Raw genomic sequence first — 22,629 nt, forward strand, 5'->3', positions numbered from 1 at the left:
TTATTGATTAACTTACTATAATACCCAGTCATATTTCTTTGGTAATGTTGAATGACCACAGTATCTTTATGTTCTGTGATGCTGAATGAATTTTCTCTTTCTCTTTAGGATTTGCTTTATGTGATAGCATATGGACCATCTCAAGTGAAACCACCAGCTGTGCAGATGCTCTTTCACTATTGGCCCAATTTAAAACCTCCAGGGGCCATAAGTGAGTACAGGGGATTACAGTACACAGGTAAGACTTGTACAACCCAGTGAGAAAAATTGTTCAAGTGCTTATTCAGGTCACCCTTGTAGGCATCCAGGACTAATGATAGGGCACCCAAGATGTAAGTTACTGAGAATGGGGAAGACTTTCACCTGGGACCTAGACGTCCCCAAATGGGACGGACAATAGCCCGAAATGTTCTGGTGAGGCTTTGGCCCTGGTCACAGGCTGGTTGTATGGTAAGTGATAAATGACACTTGCCTAGGAGGCCATTGTAGCATAGTGGAAAGAACAATGGTAGTCAGGAGTACTTGGGTTCAAGTCCTGGCTCTAATGCTTCTTAGCTGTGTGACCCTGGGCAAGTTACTTGACCTCTCTGAGCCCCAGCTTCTCAATCTTTAAAGTAGTGACAATAACACCTGTACTACATACTTCAGAGAGTTGTTGTGAGGAAAGAGATGTATAAACCTTAAAGTATTATGTAAAAGAGACTGTGGTGCTCTAGACTACTAAATATAAGGCCTGCTTGTGGGGTATTTTCAAAGGTTTATTGTTTTGGTCATGAAGATCCCATATAATGAACTGAGGTGGCTGTACAGAGGTGAGTAGAGCAGAAGTTAATAGCCACTTGTTCCCATTCCTCTCAGCAGGTGCTGTTTTCTTTAAGTATTTGAAGTGATGTAATATAGAGGGATTAGAGTTGTTCTCCTTGGTCCAAAAGGGAAGAATCAAGGGGTGAAAATTACATAAGCAGATGTTGGCTTCTTAAGGATCAGAACTTTCTAAAGTGGAAGAGTCCTTCAGAAAAGTAGTCATTTCTTTATCCCTGGAAGTTGTTAAGCAGAGGGTGGATGGGCTTTTGCCAGCAATGCTCCAGGGGAAATTCTTGCTCAGATATGGTTGGTTTACCTGGCCACTGAGGTCCCATCTGACTCAGACATTTTCTGATTTTATTGATTTAACCCCCAACAATTGATCAAGATTTGTCTGTATTGATTCCTACTTTGAACACATGAGACTGAAAAATATCGATGGGTAGCATAGGCATTTAAGCATTCCTATCGTCCCCAACTGTCTCATCAGTAACACTCACATCATAAAAACATTTTTTAGACTTATTACTGATGATGAGGTGATCTCTTTGGGTAACAGCTCTTAGAAAATTATGTAAAATGATCCATTTTTAAATGGCATAATAGATTCATTACCTGCTGTCTTTTTAAGAATGTTAAGAATCAATTATAGATAATAAAATCATTATTGTGAATGATGAACACACATTGGATTTTCAATTCAAGGAAACTATAAGCATTTGTTAAGTGCTTACTGTGATCCTAGTCCTGTACTAAAAGTCAGTGTCATACAGTGGAAAAAGTATTGGATTTGGAGTCAAAGGGCCTGAATTTTAATCCCAGCTCTGACACTTTCTATCTCTGTATCCTTGGACAAATCACTTAATCTTTCTGGGTCTTAGCTTCCTTAATTATAGAATGAGCCAATTGATTTAGGTCCTAGCTTTTTTTTTTTCTTTGGTGGGGCAATGGGGGTTAAGTGACTTGCTCAGTGTCACACAGCTAGTAAGTATCAAGTGTCTGAGGCCAGATTTGAACTCAGGTACTCCTGAATCCAGGGCCAGTGCTTTATCCACTGTGCCACCTAGCTGCTCCCAGGTCTTAGCTTCTTAAACTGTGGGCTGTGCCCCATATGGGGTTGTGTAACTGAATGTGGGGGTTGTGAAAAATTTGGCAACAGTAAAAGGTGACATGCACCTATTTTATGTACCTGTATATCCTGGAGTTGTGTAAAAATTTCTCAGGCCAAAAGGGATCACGAGTGGAAAAATTTTAAGAAGTCCTGGTCTAGGTGACCTCTAACATCTATGATGTCATGATATATGAAGATAAATACTTATATGGTTATCTTATTTGTGAAGAAATTCACAACTTTATAGGATGAAAAAGTGGCACCTTTAATTCTCCTGAAAATAAACTTGTTATTACCTTATTAGGAAAAATTTCTTTGAAGAGCTTTAGGCTATAACAATGCAGGCAGAGTGATGATTCTTAGCTGGGCATTTCATTCTCATGTGATCCTACTGGCATGGTTTCCAGGCTTATCTGCTGTGTGTCCCAAATTAAGGATTTGGATAAAAATAATCAAACAAACACGCCCCCTAAAAAAACTGAGGTTCAATCTGAATAAGGCAGACACAATCCTGAGTGGGGCTAGTGGGAGAAGGAGGAACATTTCTCTTGATCAAGAAATTTATCCCTTCATGCTTCTATTAGGTAGTAGAAAGAGTACTAGATTTAGAATCAAAGGATCTACGTTCAAATTCTTCCCCTTACTTATTTCTTTTGGGACCTTGGACAAATCATTTACCTTCTCTGGGTCTCAGTTTCTTCATCTGTAAAGAGAAGAGATTAGACTAGACTAATGTCTCTTCTGGCTCTAAATCCTGTGATATAGTATGGGCTTATGATCCTTCATGATTGAGGAAAGAGTTTAACATAGCTCGTAAGTATTACCACATTGGAATACTTCCACAGGACTAAATCCGAGACTTTTAAGGAAGTGATGTATGGTGGAAAGAATGCAAGTCAGGGAGTCAGGAAATTAGGACCCTAATCTTTGCCCAACTATCAACTAGTTGTATAAACTTAGACAAATTGTTTAATCTCTCTGGTCTAGGTTGTCTCCTCTGTGAAGTGGAAATGATGACACTTGTCTTAGAAATGACTGCAGATCAAATGATAAAACAATTTTAAAGATTTCAACAATAGATGTTGAAATGTTTTGTTAGGTTAAAAAGACTATACAAAAATCTGGTGGTATTCATATCCAACACTGTAGGACTCCTACTTTTAGCTTGGTGTTGCCCAATGAAAAGGATGGTGTGAGTAGAATTTCTTTTCTCAGTTTTTGAGTTGTTTAGACATTTAAATGATTAGGATATGCCTTGAGGTCTCCCAGCAAAGGGCCCATTTAAACAAGAATCTAATGAAACAACTGAAGTGGTGGTGTTAGGGAATGTAATAGCTGTAATGAGTAAATATTGATCAGTTGTGCTTTGCTTTACAGCTTGGAATCCCATCCACTGCCAGCATATTGAATGCCATAACGCAATTAACAAACCAGCGGTGAAGGTACTGTTTTATTTGACTGGGGGCCATATTGTTCTGCCAATGGTCAAATTACTGGAAGCAAATTACTCTATGAAATAGAGCAGAATACAGTAATTTTCTTCTGAAATTCATAGGCTTGTGCACTGTGGAAACCTTGTCTCTCTCCATAAACCTTCTCTCTCACTTTGTATTCAACTGTTGCTGCAAGTTGATTGGAACTTGGCAAATTAGATTAAGGTAGAGTGTGGAGTAGTAATATCTTCAGGTACTAACCAAGAGTTTACAGCCAAAGTAGTGGAGAGATAGGATAATTATCACAATTATCCCATTGCAAACACTTGTCTTGGCCTGTGCAGGTTTTTGCCTTAGTTATTATAATTGTGGCACTAAATTAAATACTTACTGGATGGCACATTTTAGGTAGGGGATTGACAAACTGCAATGCATCCAGAGGTTGGCAAGGAGATTCCAAACAATGTCATATAAACACTGGTTGAAGGAACTGACAATGTTTCATGTGGAGAATTAAAGACTTTGAGGATGGGATGGAGTGAGGTTGTAATGTGATTACACCTATGAGGTATTTTAAAGTTTGCTTTGTAGGAGAGGGATCAGACTTACACTTTTTGGCTTAAGAAAGTCAAAATAGGATTGATAAATGGAAGCTATTATGTGGTGGTTCTGTATATAGTAACTTCCTGTCATTGGCAGTTTTCAAAAGAAGGCTAAAAAGCTAGTTGTCATGGATATTGTAAAAGAGGGTTTGTCCTTCAGGTGGGGAGTGACCAAATTATCTCAGAGTCTTCTTCAAATTCTTTATTTTCGATTACAAACATTCCTCAAACTTTTATTTATTTATTTATTTATTCATTTACCCATTCACTCATTTATTTATCTATTCATTCATTCATTCATTTCATTAATTTGTCTGCTTATTTATTTATTTATTTTTGTTGGGGCAATGAGGGTTAAGTGACTTGCCCAGGGTCACACAGCTAGTAAGTGTCAAGTGTTTGAGGTTGGACTTGAACTCAGGTCCTCCTGAATCCAGGGCTGGTGCTTTATACACTGTGCCACCTACCTGCCCCCCATTCCTCAAACTTTTAATGAGCACTTGCCTTATCTAAGATGCTGTGCTAGAAATATGAAGATGAAAAAAACCGACCTAGTTCCTGCCTTTCAGGAACTTACTATCTAGTGAGACATGTACACCAATAACTATAATGCAAGTCAGAAAAGTTTCACATGCATAAAAGTCAATATAACCTGAAAGATTTCAAAGAGGGAGAGATGACTTTTAGCTGATCAGGTTTGAGGGAGAAGGCTGCATCTGAGGTAGGCCTTAAAGGAAGAGAAGAATATCAGTAAGATAAGGAATACTTTTTTCCTGGCATGGAGGAAAGAGAAGTGAGGTTGAGATTAGGGAAACATGGTTTTTCCTTGTTATCATGTTTATTTCAAGATGAGATGACTGCAATGTTGTTGTGTAAATCCAAGGAGCTTAAATAAATAGTTACTTCTTGCCTAAAGAACACAGTTATGGTAAGTAAGTGAGATGTAGTGGTATAATGAGCATAATGAGATTATGGGGTTGAAAACAATAGTAGGAAATGGGGAAAAGGAAGCATTGATTATTTGTATATAAATGAGAAATTCACTTATTAACTCAACAAACATTTATTTACCTGCTGTGTACAGGGCAATGTGCTAGGTTCTGGGGGAGAGACAAAGAATTCTGTGTGTGTGTGTGTGTGTGTGTGCGTGTGTGTGCGCGTGTGTAGTGACTCCTCTTAAGGAGGTTCTAGTCTAGTAAGAGAAGAAAAGATATGCAAATAAGTGTGATATAACAGAATAAATTCTTTTGTTTGTTTTTGGACTTTTATTTTCCAAATTACATGTAAAAGCAAATTTTGACATCAATAAAAAAAAAAAACAACTTTGTGTTCCAACTTCTTCCTCCCTCTCCTCCCACCTCCACCCCAAGAACTGAAACAATTCAACATAAATTATACATGAGTAGTCATGGAAAACAATTCTACATTATCTAGGTTGTGAGAGAAAATAGATAAAAACAAAACTTCAGATTAAGGAATTGTCAAAAAAGTGTGTTTCATTCTGTTTTCAGATACCATCAGTTCTTTCTCTGCAGATGGACTGTAATTTTCATAAGTTCTTCAGAGTTATATTGGATCATTGCCTTGCTGAAAATAACCACATGCTTCCCAGAAGATCATCTTACACTAATGCTTTTATTTTGTATACAGTACATTTCTCTCTGCTTCAGTTCATGTGGGTCTTTACAGGTTTTTCTGATAGCATCCTATAACAGAATAAATTCTTAAGAGGAATAGAAGTGTATGGGCCAAATTGAGTATGGGGAGAATTAATTGGGCAGCTCGCTGTAATATTGGGGTTCAGAAAATAATGAGAGACCTCTAGATCCAGAGGTTTCTATCTTCCAAACTGCCTTTTTTTAGTTATTTCACTAAGACTGATAAGAAAGGAAATTAACAGCCTCTTTTCCACAAACAAATCAGGTTTTATTAATGGGAACAAATGTATAACACAAGTGAAGTTAATAGAGCCAGGGACAATGAGAAAGGGAATGGGGAAAGGAAAGATACGACCCACTTCCCAGATGATTAGAATTTAAATCTCTAGGGTAAAAAGGCCCCCAAGTACCTCGAATAAGCTCTGGTTCCTCAGCTACCCAGAACAGCTTAGCTCAAACAAAAACTGACTCAAACCCTAAACTTGCTTCCAGCTCATCTAGCCTAAAGAGTCAGCCTCACTTCAACAACACAAACTCACCACCACCTGGAATCTGTAGTTCTAAGGAGAATAAGCTGTGTAGTCTCTCCTGGTTCTGTCTGAAGGTCCACCACACACCACCTCTCTCCCTCTCCCTCTCCCTCTCCCTCTCCCTCTCCCTCTCCCTCTCCCTCTCCCTCTCCCTCTCCCTCTCCCTCTCCCTCTCCCTCTCCCTCTCCCTCTCCCTCTCCCTCTCCCTCTCCCTCTCCCTCTCCCTCTCCCTCTCCCTCTCCCTCTCCCTCTCCCTCTCTCTCTCCCTCTCCCTCCCTTCCTCTCCCACCAGAAGGGAAGTTCTTAGCCATGCTGAGTCTCCAATTAGTTCAACATACCCACTGGGCTGTTCCCATTATAATTTGGCCAGGCCTATATGGGTGTGGGGGAACTCCTAGGTAGTGCTTTTTCAAGGTTACATCTTTTCAGTCTGACCATGATGAAGCAAAGAAAGGGTTATGGAAAGCCCAAATCACAATTAATTTCTTACAGAAGGCATTGTGAGGTCAAATGAAAATAAATCACTTTCCACTGGGAGATTAGTAGAGTGTTGCATCTTCATTCTTTTGAACTCTTGGTTTTTCATTTAATTTTGTTGATTAGAGTTGTAAACTCTTTTTTTTTTTTTTTTTTTTTGCTGGGCAATGAGGGTTAAGTGACTTGCCCAGGGTCACACAGCTAGTAAGTGTCAAGTGTCTGAGGCCAGATTTGAACTCAGGTACTCCTGAATTCAAGGCCAGTGCTTTATCCACTGCGCCACCTAGCTGCCCTGTAAACTCTTTCAAAGTAGTTTTTTCTCTGTAATGTTACCATTATATGAATTGTTTTCCTGACTCTGCCAATTTAGCTCTGCACGAGTTCATGAAGATCTTACCAGTTTCCTCTGAAATTGTCCATTTCATCATTTCTGATGGCACAATAATATTCTATTACATTCATATACCACAATGTTTTTAGCCATTTCCCAATAGAAGGATACCCCTTTAGTTTCCAATTTGTGGCTACCAAGAAAAGAACTGCTATAAGTATTTGTGTACACATAGCACCTTTTTACCTTTTTAAAAAAAATTTCTTTGGGTGTAGGCCTAGTGGTGATATATCTGGGTGAAAGGATATATACAGTTTGATAACTTTTTGGACATAGTTCCAAATTGCTTTCTGGAATAGTTGGACCAATTTGCAGTTCCACAAACAGTGTACTTATTTTGCCACAGTCCCTCTAACATTTTTCATTTCCCTCTTATGTTATCTTTGCCAATCTGATAGGTGTGAGATAGAATCTCAAAGTTACTCTAATTTGCATTTCTCTAATTATTTGTGATTTAAGCACTTTTTCATATGACTGTTAATAACTTGGATTTTTTCCTTTGAAAATTACCTGTTCATCTCCTTTGACTATTTATTTATTGGGAAATGCCTTAAATTAAAAAAAAAATTCTGTCTCTATACCCATGGTTTCCTTCTTTCCTTAATTATTAAGGATCTTATTTCTCTTCATAACAATCTCTTTTAAACACTTGAAGGATCTTACATATATCCTTATTCTACCCACTTAACATCTTTGGTGTTCTCCAGTGACTCTTTGTCTTGTTTTCAGATATACAGATGTATTCCCCATCTAGAGAACCTTCATTTGATCCTTCTGCCCCACATAACACCATATTTATCTTCTTCCTTTTACTTCCTTTCCTTTTGGAAATAGTGATTTGTAGCCACTGCCTACATTTTGTTTTCCTTTATTTACTCTTTACCTTCCTACATTTGATTTCTAACTCCGGTTTTTTCATCACTTTCCCCCTCCCCAACAAAGAACCTTAATAAAGTATGAAGAAAGGAAGAAAAAAGTTCCATGAAACTAAGCCTCATATTAAAAGAGTCCAACTTTATATGCAGTATTTGGCCCACATGGTCCTTACTTTTGCAAAGGAGTGAAGGGAAATGTCTTTGCATATCTGTTCATTGGCTCCAACTTTGGTCATTATGATTTCATAGCATTTGGTTTTGCCAGTCTACTGTTTAAAGTCAACAATGATCTTGTTAAATCTATTTTCCCCCAAATTATTATTCTACTTGACTTCTCTGTGGCATCTGAAGCTGTTGATTATTACACCTTCTTGAAACTTCTTCCTCTCTTGGCTTCCTGGTTCTTCTCCCCTTTTTTTTTTTGTTCTTTCTCAACACCATCTTTCTATTCATACCCATTGACACTCCAAAGAGCTCAATATTTAGTCCTTTGTTCTCACAAAACATTCTTTGGCTCAAGTTAATGGAAGTATTCTTTCCATCCCACCTGGGTGATTTCTTCAATCACTGTACATTATTTTTTATCATTTCTCCCAAATCAATTCTCTCTATTCCTACCTACTCCAAACTCCCCATTTTAAAGGATATATGAGATTTTAGAGCTGGAAAGGACCTTGTAGTTTGATCCTCTTAATTAAAAAATGAGGAACTAGAGGCAAGGAGAAGTAAAAATGCCCTGCCTGGGATCACATCACTGGTCAGTTGACTGAGCCACAATACAATCCTAGGTCCAATGATTCCAAACCCAATGCTTCTTTCACTGCATCATGCTGTTTGCCTTTTTGTTAATGATACCACTCTTCCTCCCTACCCATGATAGAAATCTTAGTGTCATCTTATATTCTTTTTTTTGGGGGGGGGCAATGAGGGTCAAGTGACTTGCCCAGGGTCACACAGCTAGTAAGTGTCAAGTGTCTGAGGCTGGATTTGAACTCAGGTCCTCCTGAATCCAAGGCCAGTGCTTTATCCACTGCGCCACCTAGCTGCCCCCATCTTATATTCTTTTATTTCCTTCATTAACTATATCTAATCAATAACCAGAGGCAAAATGGCACAAAGGCTAGAAGTTGTTGAAGCCACAACTTCTGGATTCAAGTCCTCCCTCTGACATTTATTGACCATGTGATCTTGAGCCAATCACTTAACCTTTCAGTGTCTAGGCAGCTCTCCAAGACTTTAAAAGTTGTAAAGAAAGTGCCACTTTAGTAGGGAGGATTTCTACCTGGGAATTCGCTATTACCATCAAAATTCCAAGTCCAGTCCCTATCATGAATCAATCAGCCAATATTTATTAAGCACCTACTATGTGTCAGGTGCTGTGCTAAGCACATCCCCTAATCAATAATCACATCCTGTCAATTCTTTCTTCGAAATGTTTCAGAAGCAATTCCTGCTCTGTTATGGCTTGGACCTTATATGCCTATCAGAGCACAGAACTGGGAAAGGGCAGCATGATAAAAGCTGGATTATAGTCTCATTTGATTAGAATATAGACTGAGGGAAAATAGGAGGTAGAAAGGTAGATTGGAGCTAGATTGTGGGTTGAATGTTAAATGCCAGAATCAGGATTTTATCTTTTATTGGGTAGGCAAGTGGGGAGCCATTGAGGATTTCTGCATAAGGAAGTAACATAGAGTGGTGCATTAGTAAGATTGCTTCATATGCTGTGGACTGGTGTAATCACTTAAGGTAAATGTTCTTTTTATCTAGTTCTTACATCTATGGAAAAATGTATACAAGATGTAAAGGAAACTGAGATAGAAATGGCTACAAGATGATAACATTCATGATCTTAATGACAAAGAGGAGGTAAACCAATTAAAGAAAGAAAATGCATTCCTGGAAAGTGAATTTTTAAATTTTTAGTTCATAAGTAGGAAATAAGTCTAAGACATAATTATATAATCTTTAAAAAAATAATTCTATAAGCATGGTAAAGAAATGGAAAAAACCCCAAGAAGAATACAGAGAAGTCAGAAGGTTCAATACAGATGACCCAAAACAGGTTCCTTAAAAGCCATCTGGAGTCCCACAAGCATATGTGTTTGTAGACAGAATGAAGATTAGGGCTCTTTAGTTTGGAAGACAGAGCTTAAGAAGGAGTATTATGAAGGCCACAATTATGGATAAGATGAGCAAATTTATTCGCCAAATTCCAGGAGATTAGAATGAAAGGCTCCTCCACCTTGAAACGTGAAAGAGGTAAGTCTAGGACAAATAAAGGAGGTTTTAATTCAATTCAAGAGAACATTTATTCAGCATGTTTTATGTTCAAGGCATTGTGCTAAATGCTCTGCATACAAAGCTGAAAAACAAAACAGTTTCTGTCCTCAAGAATTTATAATTGATTAAAGGGATGTGACACAGACACAACTAAGGAATAATAGTCATAGCTTAGATTTATAGTACATAACACCTGCCAAAACGCTTTCCTCAACACAACTGTCTGAGGTAGGTATTAGTTTCATTTTATACTTGGAGAAGTTGAGGCTCCAGGGTTATACAGTTAGTATCAGAACTATGACTTGAACCCATGTTTTCTTAATCAAGGACCTGTATTCTTTCTACCTCATCAGGCTGAGGAAAAGAGAGGTCTAGGAGAATTTAGTGGGGAGAGATCATGTTCAACTGAGGGGTACATGGATGCGTGAGAGATACAGGAAGCTTTATAGAAAGCATGGCACCTTAGCTGGACCTTAAAGAAAGGGGCAGATTTCATCAGACAGATGAAGAAGGAATGTGTTTCAAACATGGGGGCAGAGAAAGGCCGCATACAAAAATGCAAGAAGTGGGATAAGTAAAAGATGACATCGTTAGTCGGTTTGGTTGAATGCTGAGTTCCTGAAGGCTAAAAAAGATTGGATGCAGTTTGTAGAGGGCTGTAGAGGACAGATTAAGGAATTTGTAAGACTATAGCTGCATGAAGGCATGGGCTATAGTTTGTCTAAAATTGATATCTCTCCCAGTGCCTAGTATAGTGCCTTACACATAGAAAGAAGCTTAATAATTATTTGTTGAGTGAATGAAAGATTGAATGAAAGTTTCTGAGAAGGATAGTTCAGACCTGTGCAGTGGGTAGATTCTTTGGGTACTATGTGAAGAATGGATTGATGAAGGAGCAGCTGATAGTAATTATAGTACAAATGATTTCAACAAGTGGTACTGGCTAAACATATGCATACATTTAACAAAAGATGTAAATAAATTCATGGTGGACCTCTAATGGGCCATGAGGGGAGACAAAAATATTTTTAATTTCCTGGACCTTTGCGTTTGATTTTAAGGAGGATGAGCACGTTTTCCCCCAGGGCTCTATGGAAATGCTTTTGTTTTAAAAAGGGGAAATAGAGTCAGGTGAGTATCTCACTCGAGAAACTGGGCATCTGTGTAGGACAACCTGTGTTGGGGCAAGGGAACAACAGCGACATAGTACACTTAGAGAATTTGACCAGAATATTTTGTGATACTCTGCTAAAATTCTATGATGTCTTGTTGTGGTGTGGAGATGACCCTTGGTTCCCAAGATGATGTCCCGGATGATGTCCTTCTTCAGTTCCTCACTGTGACATGGAGGTTTTTCAAAAGTTCTGCCAAGCTGGAAAGGCTTTGAGTATGGTCCAGGAAGGAAGGAAACAAGAATTAATTTTTTTCCAATTTTTTTGGGGGGGGCAGTGAGGGTTAAGTGACTTGCCTAAGGTCACACAGCTAGTGAGTGTCAAGTGTCTGAGGTCAGATTTGAACTCAGGTCCTCCTGAATCCAGGGCCAGTGCTTTATCCACTGAGCCACCTAGCTACCCCTAGGTCTCCCGTGTAGTCCAGTTCTTCTGCTTTGATGGTGGCAGAGCAGTCAAAAGGGGTGAAGGGAGTGATAAGAGCCAATTTTTAAACCTTCTCTAAACATGAACTTAACTATCGGCACTCTAAATACGAGGCATTTGTCCAGTGATCAGAGAATGGATTTGTTACTGGAGTAAGTGAGTCATATCAATATTGACATTTTTATAATAGATGAAACCCAAAGACAAAAGGAAGTTGCAACTGAAGAAGATGACTCACAGATTCTCCTTTGAAATGCAAACCAAGGAGTTGTCACAGTAGATTTTATTGTGTTTCTGAAGGATGGAAGAAATATCATTTCATGGGATACTTTATCATCTTATTTTGAAGTGCTCATAATGTGCATCTCCTAAAAGATAACAAGGAAGATAATTGAAGCTTATGCACCATCTGTTACAAGGGAAGAAGATGTAGAGATATTCTACAGAGAAGTCAACAAGAATCTCTGAAGCTTATTAACATATGCTTTAAAACTCAGTAACTTCGGGGACAGCTAGGTGGTGCAGTGGATAAAGCACCAGCCCTGGATTCAGGAGGACCTGAGTTCAAATCCGGCCTCAGACACTTAACACTTACTACCTGTGTGACCCTGGGTGAGTCACTTAACTCTCATTGCTCTACCTCCACCCCCCCCCCAAAAAGAAACTTTGGCTATTGATGGGGTATTTATTTCTAATGAGATGTTTGTGTATAGCCATATCACCAGCTTGTTAAATATCACTCAGTCAATAAACATTTATTAAGTGCATGCTATGTGCCAGGCATTGTGCTAGGTAAAAGACAGGCCCTATTCTCAAGGAGATTTCAGTCTTATGGGGAAACAACAGCACCTCCAGTGTTTATCACAGTCTTGTGTATAGTAAGCACTTAAATGTTTATTGACCACATACATACAAGTTATTAAATTAGAAATAATCAACAGAGAGAAGCTTCTTGAATTAAGAGAGATCAGGAAAGACTTCCTGTAGAAGGTGGGATTTTAGCTGGAACTTGAAGAAAGTCAATGAAGACTTTCAGGAGGAAGATATGAAGAGGGAGAGCATCCCAGACATGTAAGATAGCCAGTGAGAATTCGGATGGGAAATGGAGTATCTTTTGTAAGGAACAGGAAGGAAGCTAGTGCTACTCGATTACAGAGTACATGGTAGAGGGTATAAGGATGAGAAGGCTGGAAAGGTAAGGGGGTCAGGTTATGAAGGGCTTTGAGTGCCAGATGAGATTCTATATTTGTTCCTGGAGGTGATAGGGAGCCACAGGGATTTATTGAACAGGGAAATGATATGGTCAGACCAACATTTAAAGAGGATCACTTTGTCAGCTGAGATGAGGATGGACTGGAGTGGGGAGAGGTTTGTGGCGGGGAGACCAATAAGCAGGTTATTGCAATATTTCAGGTGATGAGAGCCAGTACCAAGGTGGGGGAAGTGTGAAAGGAGAGAAGAGGGGAGATGGGGGAGATGTTATGGGGGTAAAATCAACAGGCCTTAGCAGCGAATTAGATATGGTGGTTAAGAGAAAGTAAGGGCTCAAGGGTGACACTTAGGCTGTGAGTCTGGGTAACTGGGAGAAGAGTAGTGCCCTTAATAGTCTAAGGAACATCCAGTTCAAGATGTCTAATAGGCAGTCAAAATCAATGATCAGATTAGAAGACAGAATATATATTTATATATGTGTGTGTGTGTATGTGTGTGTGTGTGCATATGTGTATACATCTACACATACATATACCTACACACACCTGCACATACATGCATGCATATACACATACACACATGTACACACACATACATATACACATACAGCTCTCTCTCTCTCTCTCTCTCTCTCTCTCTCTCTCTGTCTCTGAAGATTTGGCATGTAATGAAAACAAATCCCTTTAGAGCTATATAACCAAGCTATTGGTTGTGATAAGTAAGAAATGGACAAAAGAACGGGTATACAGAATTATTATTCTTAAAGTAGTTTAATTGATGTGGGGCACATAGATGGCACAGTGGATAAAGCACTGGCCCTGAAGTTGGGAGGACCTGAGTTCAAATCTCACTTCACCTCACATTACTTGTATGACCCTGGGCAAATCACTTAACTCCAATAGCCTTAAACATCTGGGGCCATCTCTAGTCGTCCTGATACATGGCTCTGGAGGAGAGAGTGAGGTTGGTGACCTTGTACAGCCCTTCCTCACTTAAATTCAATTCACTGCAAGTCATGACATCACCATGAGGTCATGGTCCTCTTCAAGAATGTAGGACAAACAACAACAAATTGATGTAAATCTATTACCTCAATGAGCAGAAAAAAGGACCTAACTACTATCTTAGTCATCAATGCTTGATTTCCTTGTCAAGTGGAGAGATATGGCAGACAATGGGTAATGCTGATTTAGAATTTTTTTTTTGTTTTTTTGTTTTTTATGCAGGGCAATGAGGGTTAAGTGACTTGCCCAGGGTCATACAGCTAGTAAGTGTCAAGTGTCTGAGGTCAGACTTGAACTCAGGTCCTACTGAATCCAGGGCCAGTGCTTTATTCACTGCGCCACCTAGCTGCCCCCTTGATTTAGAATATAATTTCATCTCTAAAATCTTATAGAGTATGACAGAAGTCTATAAGTAGTTTCACTTAATAAAAAATGACACCTATTGGATGTTTCAAACTAAATGTTCCATAGGAATCTGAAACTTAACCTAAAACAGAACTCATCATCTTTCCTTCTAGAGCCACCCCTCTTTTAAATTCTCCTATTTCTGTTGAGGGCACAGTTATTCTTTGTCACCCTAGTTCACTCCCTTAGTGTCAAACTAGCCTCCTTATTCTTACTCATCTCATATCAGTTGCCATATTTGTTTATTCATATCTCCACAATATCTCTTCTATTCATTCACTTTTCTCTACTCACATGGGTACCACCTTAGTTCATTTCTTCATTACCTATTGCTTTGGTCTATTGCATGGTCTCCTAATTAGTTTTCACACCTCAAGTGTCTTCCCTCTTTAATCTATCCTACATATAGTTAGCTTAGTGATTTTCTTAAAGCAAAGGTCTAACCATTTCACTCCACTATTCAATAAATTCTAATAACTCCCTATTGTATCTTGGCTCTAATATAGATACCTCCACCTAGAATTTAAAGCCTTACACAACCTGACTCACATGTACTAAGGCAGACAGAGGTAAAGGGTCACATAGCTAGGCACATTCCTGAGGCCAAATTTGAACTCTGATTTTCCTGATTCTAAGCCCAGTAATTCTAAGTCTTTTACACCCCTTAGTTGTCTAAGATAAAAACAATTCAGTTCAACCCACAAAATGAAAGTTTTCCAGCATTCTTTCACAACTCAGGGGCAACTAGTTGGCATAGTGGATAGAGTACTGGGCCTAGAGTCAGGAAGACTCATTCTCTTGAGTTCAAATCTGGTCTCAGACACTTCCTGTGTGACCCTGGGCAAGTCATTTAACCCTGCTTGCATCATTTCCTCATCTATAAAATGAACTGGAGAAGAAACTGACAAACCACTTCAGTATCTTTGCCAAGAAAACACTAAATGAGGTCATGAAGAGTTGGACACGACTGAAAAATGACTAAACAATACAATCACAACTCAAGTGCAGAAGCATTTAGCAAATGGAGTCTATAACTCCAGAACTTGTTTTTCCATTTTACTATGACTTGCTACTTCTCTACAGAAATTCAGCTACACAATGCAAGCTCAGTCATTTGTATAAAGCTATTTTTTGCCATGGTGTGAAGAAATCTTGGGATCTATCTACATAGGCAGGTAATTTATGGATCCATTAATTTATTCATGTATTTCAGCTTGACCGAACTTAGCACAATGGCTGTGCTTTCACAATAGCATCCTTCTTTTACTACCTACAAAAGTAGGTACTTTGTGTCTCACAATTATTGCCCACTTAATTTTATAGTAAAGAGGTAAGAGCCTTTTAGGTTGATTTCTGTAGGTCTCTAGGTTACTCTTTGAACAGTGACTTCTCATTCGGGACAAGAGATTTGCTCTTGTCCTGTCTTTACAGTCATACTCTTTCCCTGGCTCCAAAATACTTAACCCAATATCAGTCTTCCCTTAGGGAGGCAATGGGGCATAACAGAATGGTGTCAGACCACTTGAGCTCTAATTAAGTATATGTCCTTGGGCAAGTCACTTAAAGCTCTTATAGTCCCAGTTTCCTCATCTGTGAAATGGGGATAATAATACTTCCACTACCATTTTATGAGGTTCAAGTATGTTACTATGTGTAAAATGTTTTATAGTTTAAAGGCTAAAATTCTAGATATATTGTCTAAAACATCTAATGAGTGGTCGCCAATAAATTATAAGCTTTAGCAAGAGTTAGGCTTTTAAGCATTTATTAAGGAGAATAAGAATTTGGTGAAGAGAATGAGAAAGGCCTAGATTCATCTATCTATTAAAGGGAGAGAGCATTCCTAGCTCTGCTCTCCACTACAGTCCACACGAAAGAGAGCGAGTCAGAGCACCAGGCTCCCCCTTCTTCCTCCCACAAGCAAACGTCACTTCCTGACGCCAAAGAAAAGACGCATGGTCTTGCCCTCAGAGACCTTCACCTCATGGCGGAGCTTTTCTACAGTAAGTCTCTAGCAGGTGGCGTCATTCCAGTTGTTACAGTACCTATAATATGCTACATAGGTTTTTAGCTATTATTTTTATTTTCTATACCCATATTTGAATATGTGTACACGTGAGATTAGCTTTTTTAAAGTCTATGGCAAAATAAGCTATAAAACGATCCATAATAAATTAGGAAGAAGTTACCCCTTCCCATTTCATGTCTCTGTGGAAAGTCAGACTAGAAAGTCTGATGATGTCAGGGCTCTGTTACCTCTGACCTAGGCTATACTGAGAAAAAGGAAATAGCTCAGAAAATGTCAAGGATGCAGCTTTCTCTGACCTTGTGACAGGGAGGCATCAATTCCCAGCCCTTATTTGTTTGAGGCATCCAAAATATCAGGTAGCTTGGATGTTGCATAAGAGTTCCTTAGGGGCAAATGCAAAAATATGAGAACATAATCACAGAAATATAAGGAAAGCCATAGGAGAATACTTGACTTCTGGAGCCATGTTTTTTTTTCCCCTACAAAAAATTCTTCCTTTGCTCTTTTGCTTCTCTTTTTTCCAGTTCGCACCCCTCTGGACACACACAACTGGAGTATAACAGACCCGTATCAATTCCTACCTTTATCTGTGACCTATAAGCAGCTATAGAATAAGAAGTAAATGGGTGCTTTCATTGGAGCTATGAGTAGCATCAGGGACTTAACTGTTCTGCCCCTGCAATTGTTAAAGCAGATGATTAAAGGTGTTTCTTTTTAAAAAAATCGAACTTGTCTTAGGTGGCTTAGATCATAGATTTCCAACATGTAGAATATGGTCTACCAATAGTTCTCAAAGCATTGAATTATGGGACTTTAGAGTTGGATAGGACTTCAATATTGAGTCAAACTTTGATTCTACAGAAGAAGGAAATAAAACTCAGATATATTAACTGATTTCTCTCAGGTCACAAATTTGGCAATAGAAGATAACGTTTGTGGTTCCCAGACCAGTACTCTTTTTTCCACAATAAAACATACCTTATTTGATAGATCTCCTAGTCTGTGTCAAGCCCCTTTCTTCATCCCTGCTTCCCTTTCCCACACCCTACTCTCTGAAGTTACCTAGTATTCTTTTTTTTTTTTTTTTTTTTTTTTGCAGGGCAATGAGGGTTAAGTGACTTGCCCGGGGTCACGCAGCTAGTAAGTGTCAAGTGTCTGAGGCCAGATTTGAAGTCAGGTCCTCCTGAATCCAGGGCCAGCGCTTTATCCACTGTCACCTAGCTGCCCCCTACCTAGTATTCTTAATGGGGAGGGAGAGCTCAAATGGCAGTGATATATCATATAGATTTCTGAAGTTGTATTAGATGATGTATAAGGTCAGCTTCTAGCTCTAGCAGGCTACACTCAGGAACTTCATTATTCCCAAGCCCTTCCCCAATTCCATCTCCTTACTTATAGATTTTTTTTTTTTAGTGAGGAAATTGGGGTTAAGTGACTTGCCTAGGGTCACACAGCTAGTAAGTGTTAAGTGTCTGAAGCCGGATTTGAACTCAGGTACTCCTGACTCCAGGGCCAGTGCTTTATCCACTGCGCCACCTAGCTGCCCCAGAGTACTGTTTTTAAATGCATAAAATAAAATAAATAAGATTACAAAGGCAACCTATTATTTAAAAATATTTAAAATACAAATTCACAGAACTCTAGGTTGAGGACCTCTGATATAGAACAAAGGGCTCAGATATAACCCATAAGTTTTGACTTAAGAAAGACTAAAGGGGAAGAATGGTCTTTCTGTACACTCAAGATGGTGTTATGGAGTGGAGGGATGTGTAGTATGTTTAAGAATAAAAAAGATTGAGCTAATGGGATTGTTATGTTCATCTGGAAATCATTTAGTGAAATATTTAAATACAGATGAGTATTTAATACAGATAACAGGTGAATTTAAAAATAATGAACAGCAGAAATATAAAATTAATGATTCTGTATAATAAATATATGTTATATAGTAATAATTTAAAAATCTGAATATGGAGGTTTTTGAGGTTCAGAAGGAATTTGGGACAGAAACATCTTGCCTTGGGGAACAATAAGAGTAACAGAGACTGTGGATCTGTTAATTTGGGGAAGGAGCAGTCTAGTCTTGGCAACACTCCTGAACAAAATTGGAAAGCTCTCTTAAAGTCTCTTAGGACACTGGATCCAGCTGTATTGACTTAAATGTGGGATGCATCCACAAATCAAGCATAGCTAGTAACAGAGGTACAGAATAGGGGCTGCCTCTGAAATCAGGAACATCTGGGAGCTGATGTATATACAAAGAATTACAGAATCTCCAGCTACCTCAGAGGCCATGCAGTCAATTCTACACCTGGAGAGGAATCTTCATTATCACAATTGTTACAAGTATTTATCCAGCTTCCACTTTTAGATCTATAGTAACAGAAAATATGGAACACCATATGCTATTACCTCATTGAGAATCAATCAATGAACAAGCATTTATTAAGTATTCTAATATAGTCTAGTGCCTAACAGTGCAAAATGCAAGTCATAAATGAAATAGTGCCTGCCTTATAGGAACATGTAATCTTCCTAGGGGAGTGTGTGTGTGTGTATACACACACACACAAACACATACATACAATATACATATACATGCATACACACATGCATGCACACACACACATGAGAAAATGTAATTTTGGGCAGAAGGTGCTAGCAGCTGGCAGGGGATCATGAAAGGCTTCATGAAGAAAGTGATACCTGAGCTAGACCTTTAAAGAAACTAAGGATTTTAAAGGTTGAAGATGGGGAGGGACTGCCTGTAAGATACAGAAAAAGCTAGTGCAAAGGTACAGAAATAGAATATGGAGCATTGTGTGTGGATAACAGTAATAAAACCAGTTTGACTTGACCATAGAGTGCATAAAGCGGGGTGCCTGAAAGATTGGTTGGGACCAAATTATGAAGGGCTTTAAATGCCCAACAGGAATTTATTTTTGACCCTAGAGGTAATAGAGAATCTTAATTTTACTGAATAGTGGAATGGTGTTCTTGGTCTTGTGCTTTAGGAAAATCACTTTGGCAGCTATATTGAGGATAGACTGGGATGGGGAGAAACTTGAATCAGGGAAACTAAATAGGTATTGATTACACTAATCCAGCAACTAGTAATGAAGACTTGAATTAGGGTAATATTTGTGGGAGAGAGATAAGGGGATGGATTCAAGAGATTGTATGGAAGTAGAAAGGAAAAGATTTTAGCAACTGATCAGATGTTTGGAGTGAGTGAGAGTGGGAAATCTAGGATGACACTAAGGATGTGAACCTATGTGACTGGAAGGATGGTGGTGTCAAGAGAAAGAGGGAAATTTGGAATGGGGGTGGGCTTTGAGAAGGAAAATAATGGATTCTGTTTCAGACGTCTGTAAGGTACCCAGCTCAAAATAGCCAATAGGCAGTTGGTGATGTAGGATTGTAGTTCAGGGGAGATACTAAGGTAGGGAGGAACATATAAATCTGGCAGTTGTTAGCTTAGAAGTAAAAATTAATCCATGTGAGCTGATGCAAAGAAGACTCACAGAAAAGCCTTGGGGGTACAACCACAGAGAGAAGGTATGATATAGATGATGGCCCAGCCAAGGAGACAGAGGAAGAGTGGTGAGATAGGTAGAAGAAGAAATAGAGATCAGTGTCATGAAAAATCAGAGAGGGGCAGATAGGCGGCACAGTGGATAAAGCACTGGCCCTGGATTCAGGAGGGCCTGAGTTCAAATGTGGCATCAGATACTTGACACTTAATAGCTGTGTGACCCTGGGCAAGTCACTTAACCCTCACTGCCCTGAAAAAACAAAAAACAAAAACAAAAACAAAAGAATGTCAAATGTTGGAGAGAGGTCAAGAAGGAGGAAGGTTTGGGAAAAAGTCATCAGATCTGACAATTGGCAATTAAAAGATAAATAACGTTGGAGAGAGTATTTTTACTTGAACGATGAGGTCAGAAGCCAGAAAAGGTGGAGGAATGAGAGGAGAGAAATTTGAGTTAACGATGGTAGACAGCTTATTTTTAGGAGTTTGAGAAAGGAAAGAGAAATATAGGATGATAGCTTGAGGGGATGGTATGTTCTAATGTGGCTTTGTTTTGTTTTGTTTTTTAGAGAATGGAAGAGATAGTCCATGTAACATGCAAAATGAACTGCATGAACCTACTTTTCAAATAGTTTTGTTTTTGTTTTTGTTTTTGTGGGGCAATGGGGGTTAAGTGACTTGCCCAGGGTCACACAGCTAGTAAGTGTTAAGTGTCTGAGGCTGGATTTGAACTCAGGTACTCCTGAATCCAGGGCCAGTACTTTAACCACTGCGCCATCTAGCTGCCCCCAAATAGTTTTTTGGATGAATGATTTGACTCATTTGGACTGTGGGTCAAAATGTTTTTCTCAAATATAACAACTCCATACAAGTGAAAGCTTGAAGTCATATAGTTAGTCCATGGATTTATTCTCTCACAAGAATGTTAAAGGAATTGTCACTAGTTATAGTGGTCTCTTTGAAGTCCTTTCCATATACCAGACTCGTTCAGATTTCTATGATTTCCTTCAAACTATTTTCATCTTGCATGCTTTTTCTACTGTACCCAGAATATACCTACTCTTTGAAGCACAGATCACATTGTAACTGCTTATTAAAGCCTTTCCTGAGTATTCCAGTCCTCATTTATATCTTCAGATTATTATATCTAAAATCACAGAATTATAGAATATTAAAAAAGAAGAGAATACAAATAATACTACCTTCCCCATATAACAAGATCATTTGTAAAAAAGAAGTATGAAAAAATATTATTGTTGTATGATCATGGAATGCAGTATATATAGGACTTGAGCTAAACATGGAATTAGATAACAGATATGAATAAATGTGATATAAGCTGCATAAATAAAAGTAGATAAAACTGTAGGTTATATGAAAACAATGTCTAAAATGTTTGACAAAGCAACATGGAAATACTTGGTGAATTTGCATATCAAAGATTCAAAATAATTATGCTGATATTTAAGGGATACAGGGTACAGAGAGGCAGCATATTTTATTGGAAAGAATGTTGTATTTTGAATAATAGGAGCTGGGTTTAAATCCTTGTTTTCAAACTTATGACCTTTGGCAAATAACCTAAGTTCTCTGGGCCTCAGTTTCTTGATGTGTAAAATTGAGGTTAACCAGGTGCCCTCAAAAGTCCCTTTCTTCTTTAAATGTATGATTAATATGATGGAAAGGACATAAATGTAGCTCAATATATAGCTGTGATTTAGAAAAATGCTAGCATAAAGGGGGCATATTCTCTAAGCCATTAACTCTCATTTTTCTCTATAAAACTTTTCCCATGTCAGTTCCTTTGAAGTTGGAGAAAGACATATTCTGTAATAAAACGTGAGGGTTATTTCTACTGTTAAAAGAATGATAATATAAGTTTGCTTAATTGAAAAAACTTAGAAAATCTGAATCTGTAAATTGTGGTAGATACATTGGGATGTGATTACTTGGGTTTTTTGTTTTTTGTTTTTTTGGTGAGGCAATTGGGGTTAAGTGACTTGCCCAGGGTCACACAGCTAGTGAGTGTCAAGTGTCTGAGGCCAGATTTGAACTCAGGTCCTCCTGACTCCAGGGCCAGTGCTCTATCCACTGCAACACCTAGCTGCCCCTGATTATTTGTTTACATAACAACTCTTCATTTAAAAAAATATTCCATAGGGTATCTTTTAAAAAATTAACCTTCTCAGTGCTTCAGACATTTCAGTACAAATGATTATAGGTTTTATAGTTTGAAGCTGGAAGGGACTGTGGAGATTATCCTAGCCCTCTTTTTTCACAAGAGGAAACTGAGGCCAGATGAGACAAATGGCTTGTCTAAGGTCATGCAGCTGGTAAGTAGCATAGCTGGAATTCATGCCAAAGTCTCCAAATTTCAGTACTCTTTCTTCTGGGGATGAGATGAAACAGAAACCTTTAGGCTCAAGTATTAGGAATCAGGGTTGATGATCAATCAGGAATCAAGGTAAAATATGCCTTGGTTAGAAGATGATTTCAGCACATTCTTCTGTGAGTTTTGCTGCTCCAGGGATTGTCCTATGGCATTATTTGGATTTTTTTGGAGTGATAGTCAAGGTAAAATATTCCTAAAGCTAAAATGTAAGTAAATTGGAAAATAGGACTCAATGGCATAAGTTTCAATTTATATACAACTTTTGAGGAATTTATGAGTTGTTTAAAATGAGATCC

General features: G+C 38.5%; 1 protein-coding gene across 11 annotated transcripts in view; it reads left to right on the forward strand.

Annotated features, from left to right (window-relative positions):
- UNC79 (unc-79 homolog, NALCN channel complex subunit) overlaps window positions 1-22,629 on the forward strand; it is a 323,533-nt gene that overhangs the window by 56,791 nt on the left and 244,113 nt on the right. For all 11 annotated transcript variants that reach the window (XM_043986754.1, XM_043986757.1, XM_043986756.1 and 8 more), the window contains exons 7-8: window positions 109-238; window positions 3,293-3,357. In XM_043986754.1, coding sequence (XP_043842689.1) covers window positions 109-238; window positions 3,293-3,357 — 195 coding nt within the window. The remainder of the gene's footprint in view (window positions 1-108; window positions 239-3,292; window positions 3,358-22,629) is intronic.

Source organism: Dromiciops gliroides, chromosome 2 (genome assembly GCF_019393635.1).
Source record: "Dromiciops gliroides isolate mDroGli1 chromosome 2, mDroGli1.pri, whole genome shotgun sequence".
Classification (NCBI taxonomy): Eukaryota; Metazoa; Chordata; class Mammalia; order Microbiotheria; family Microbiotheriidae; genus Dromiciops; species Dromiciops gliroides.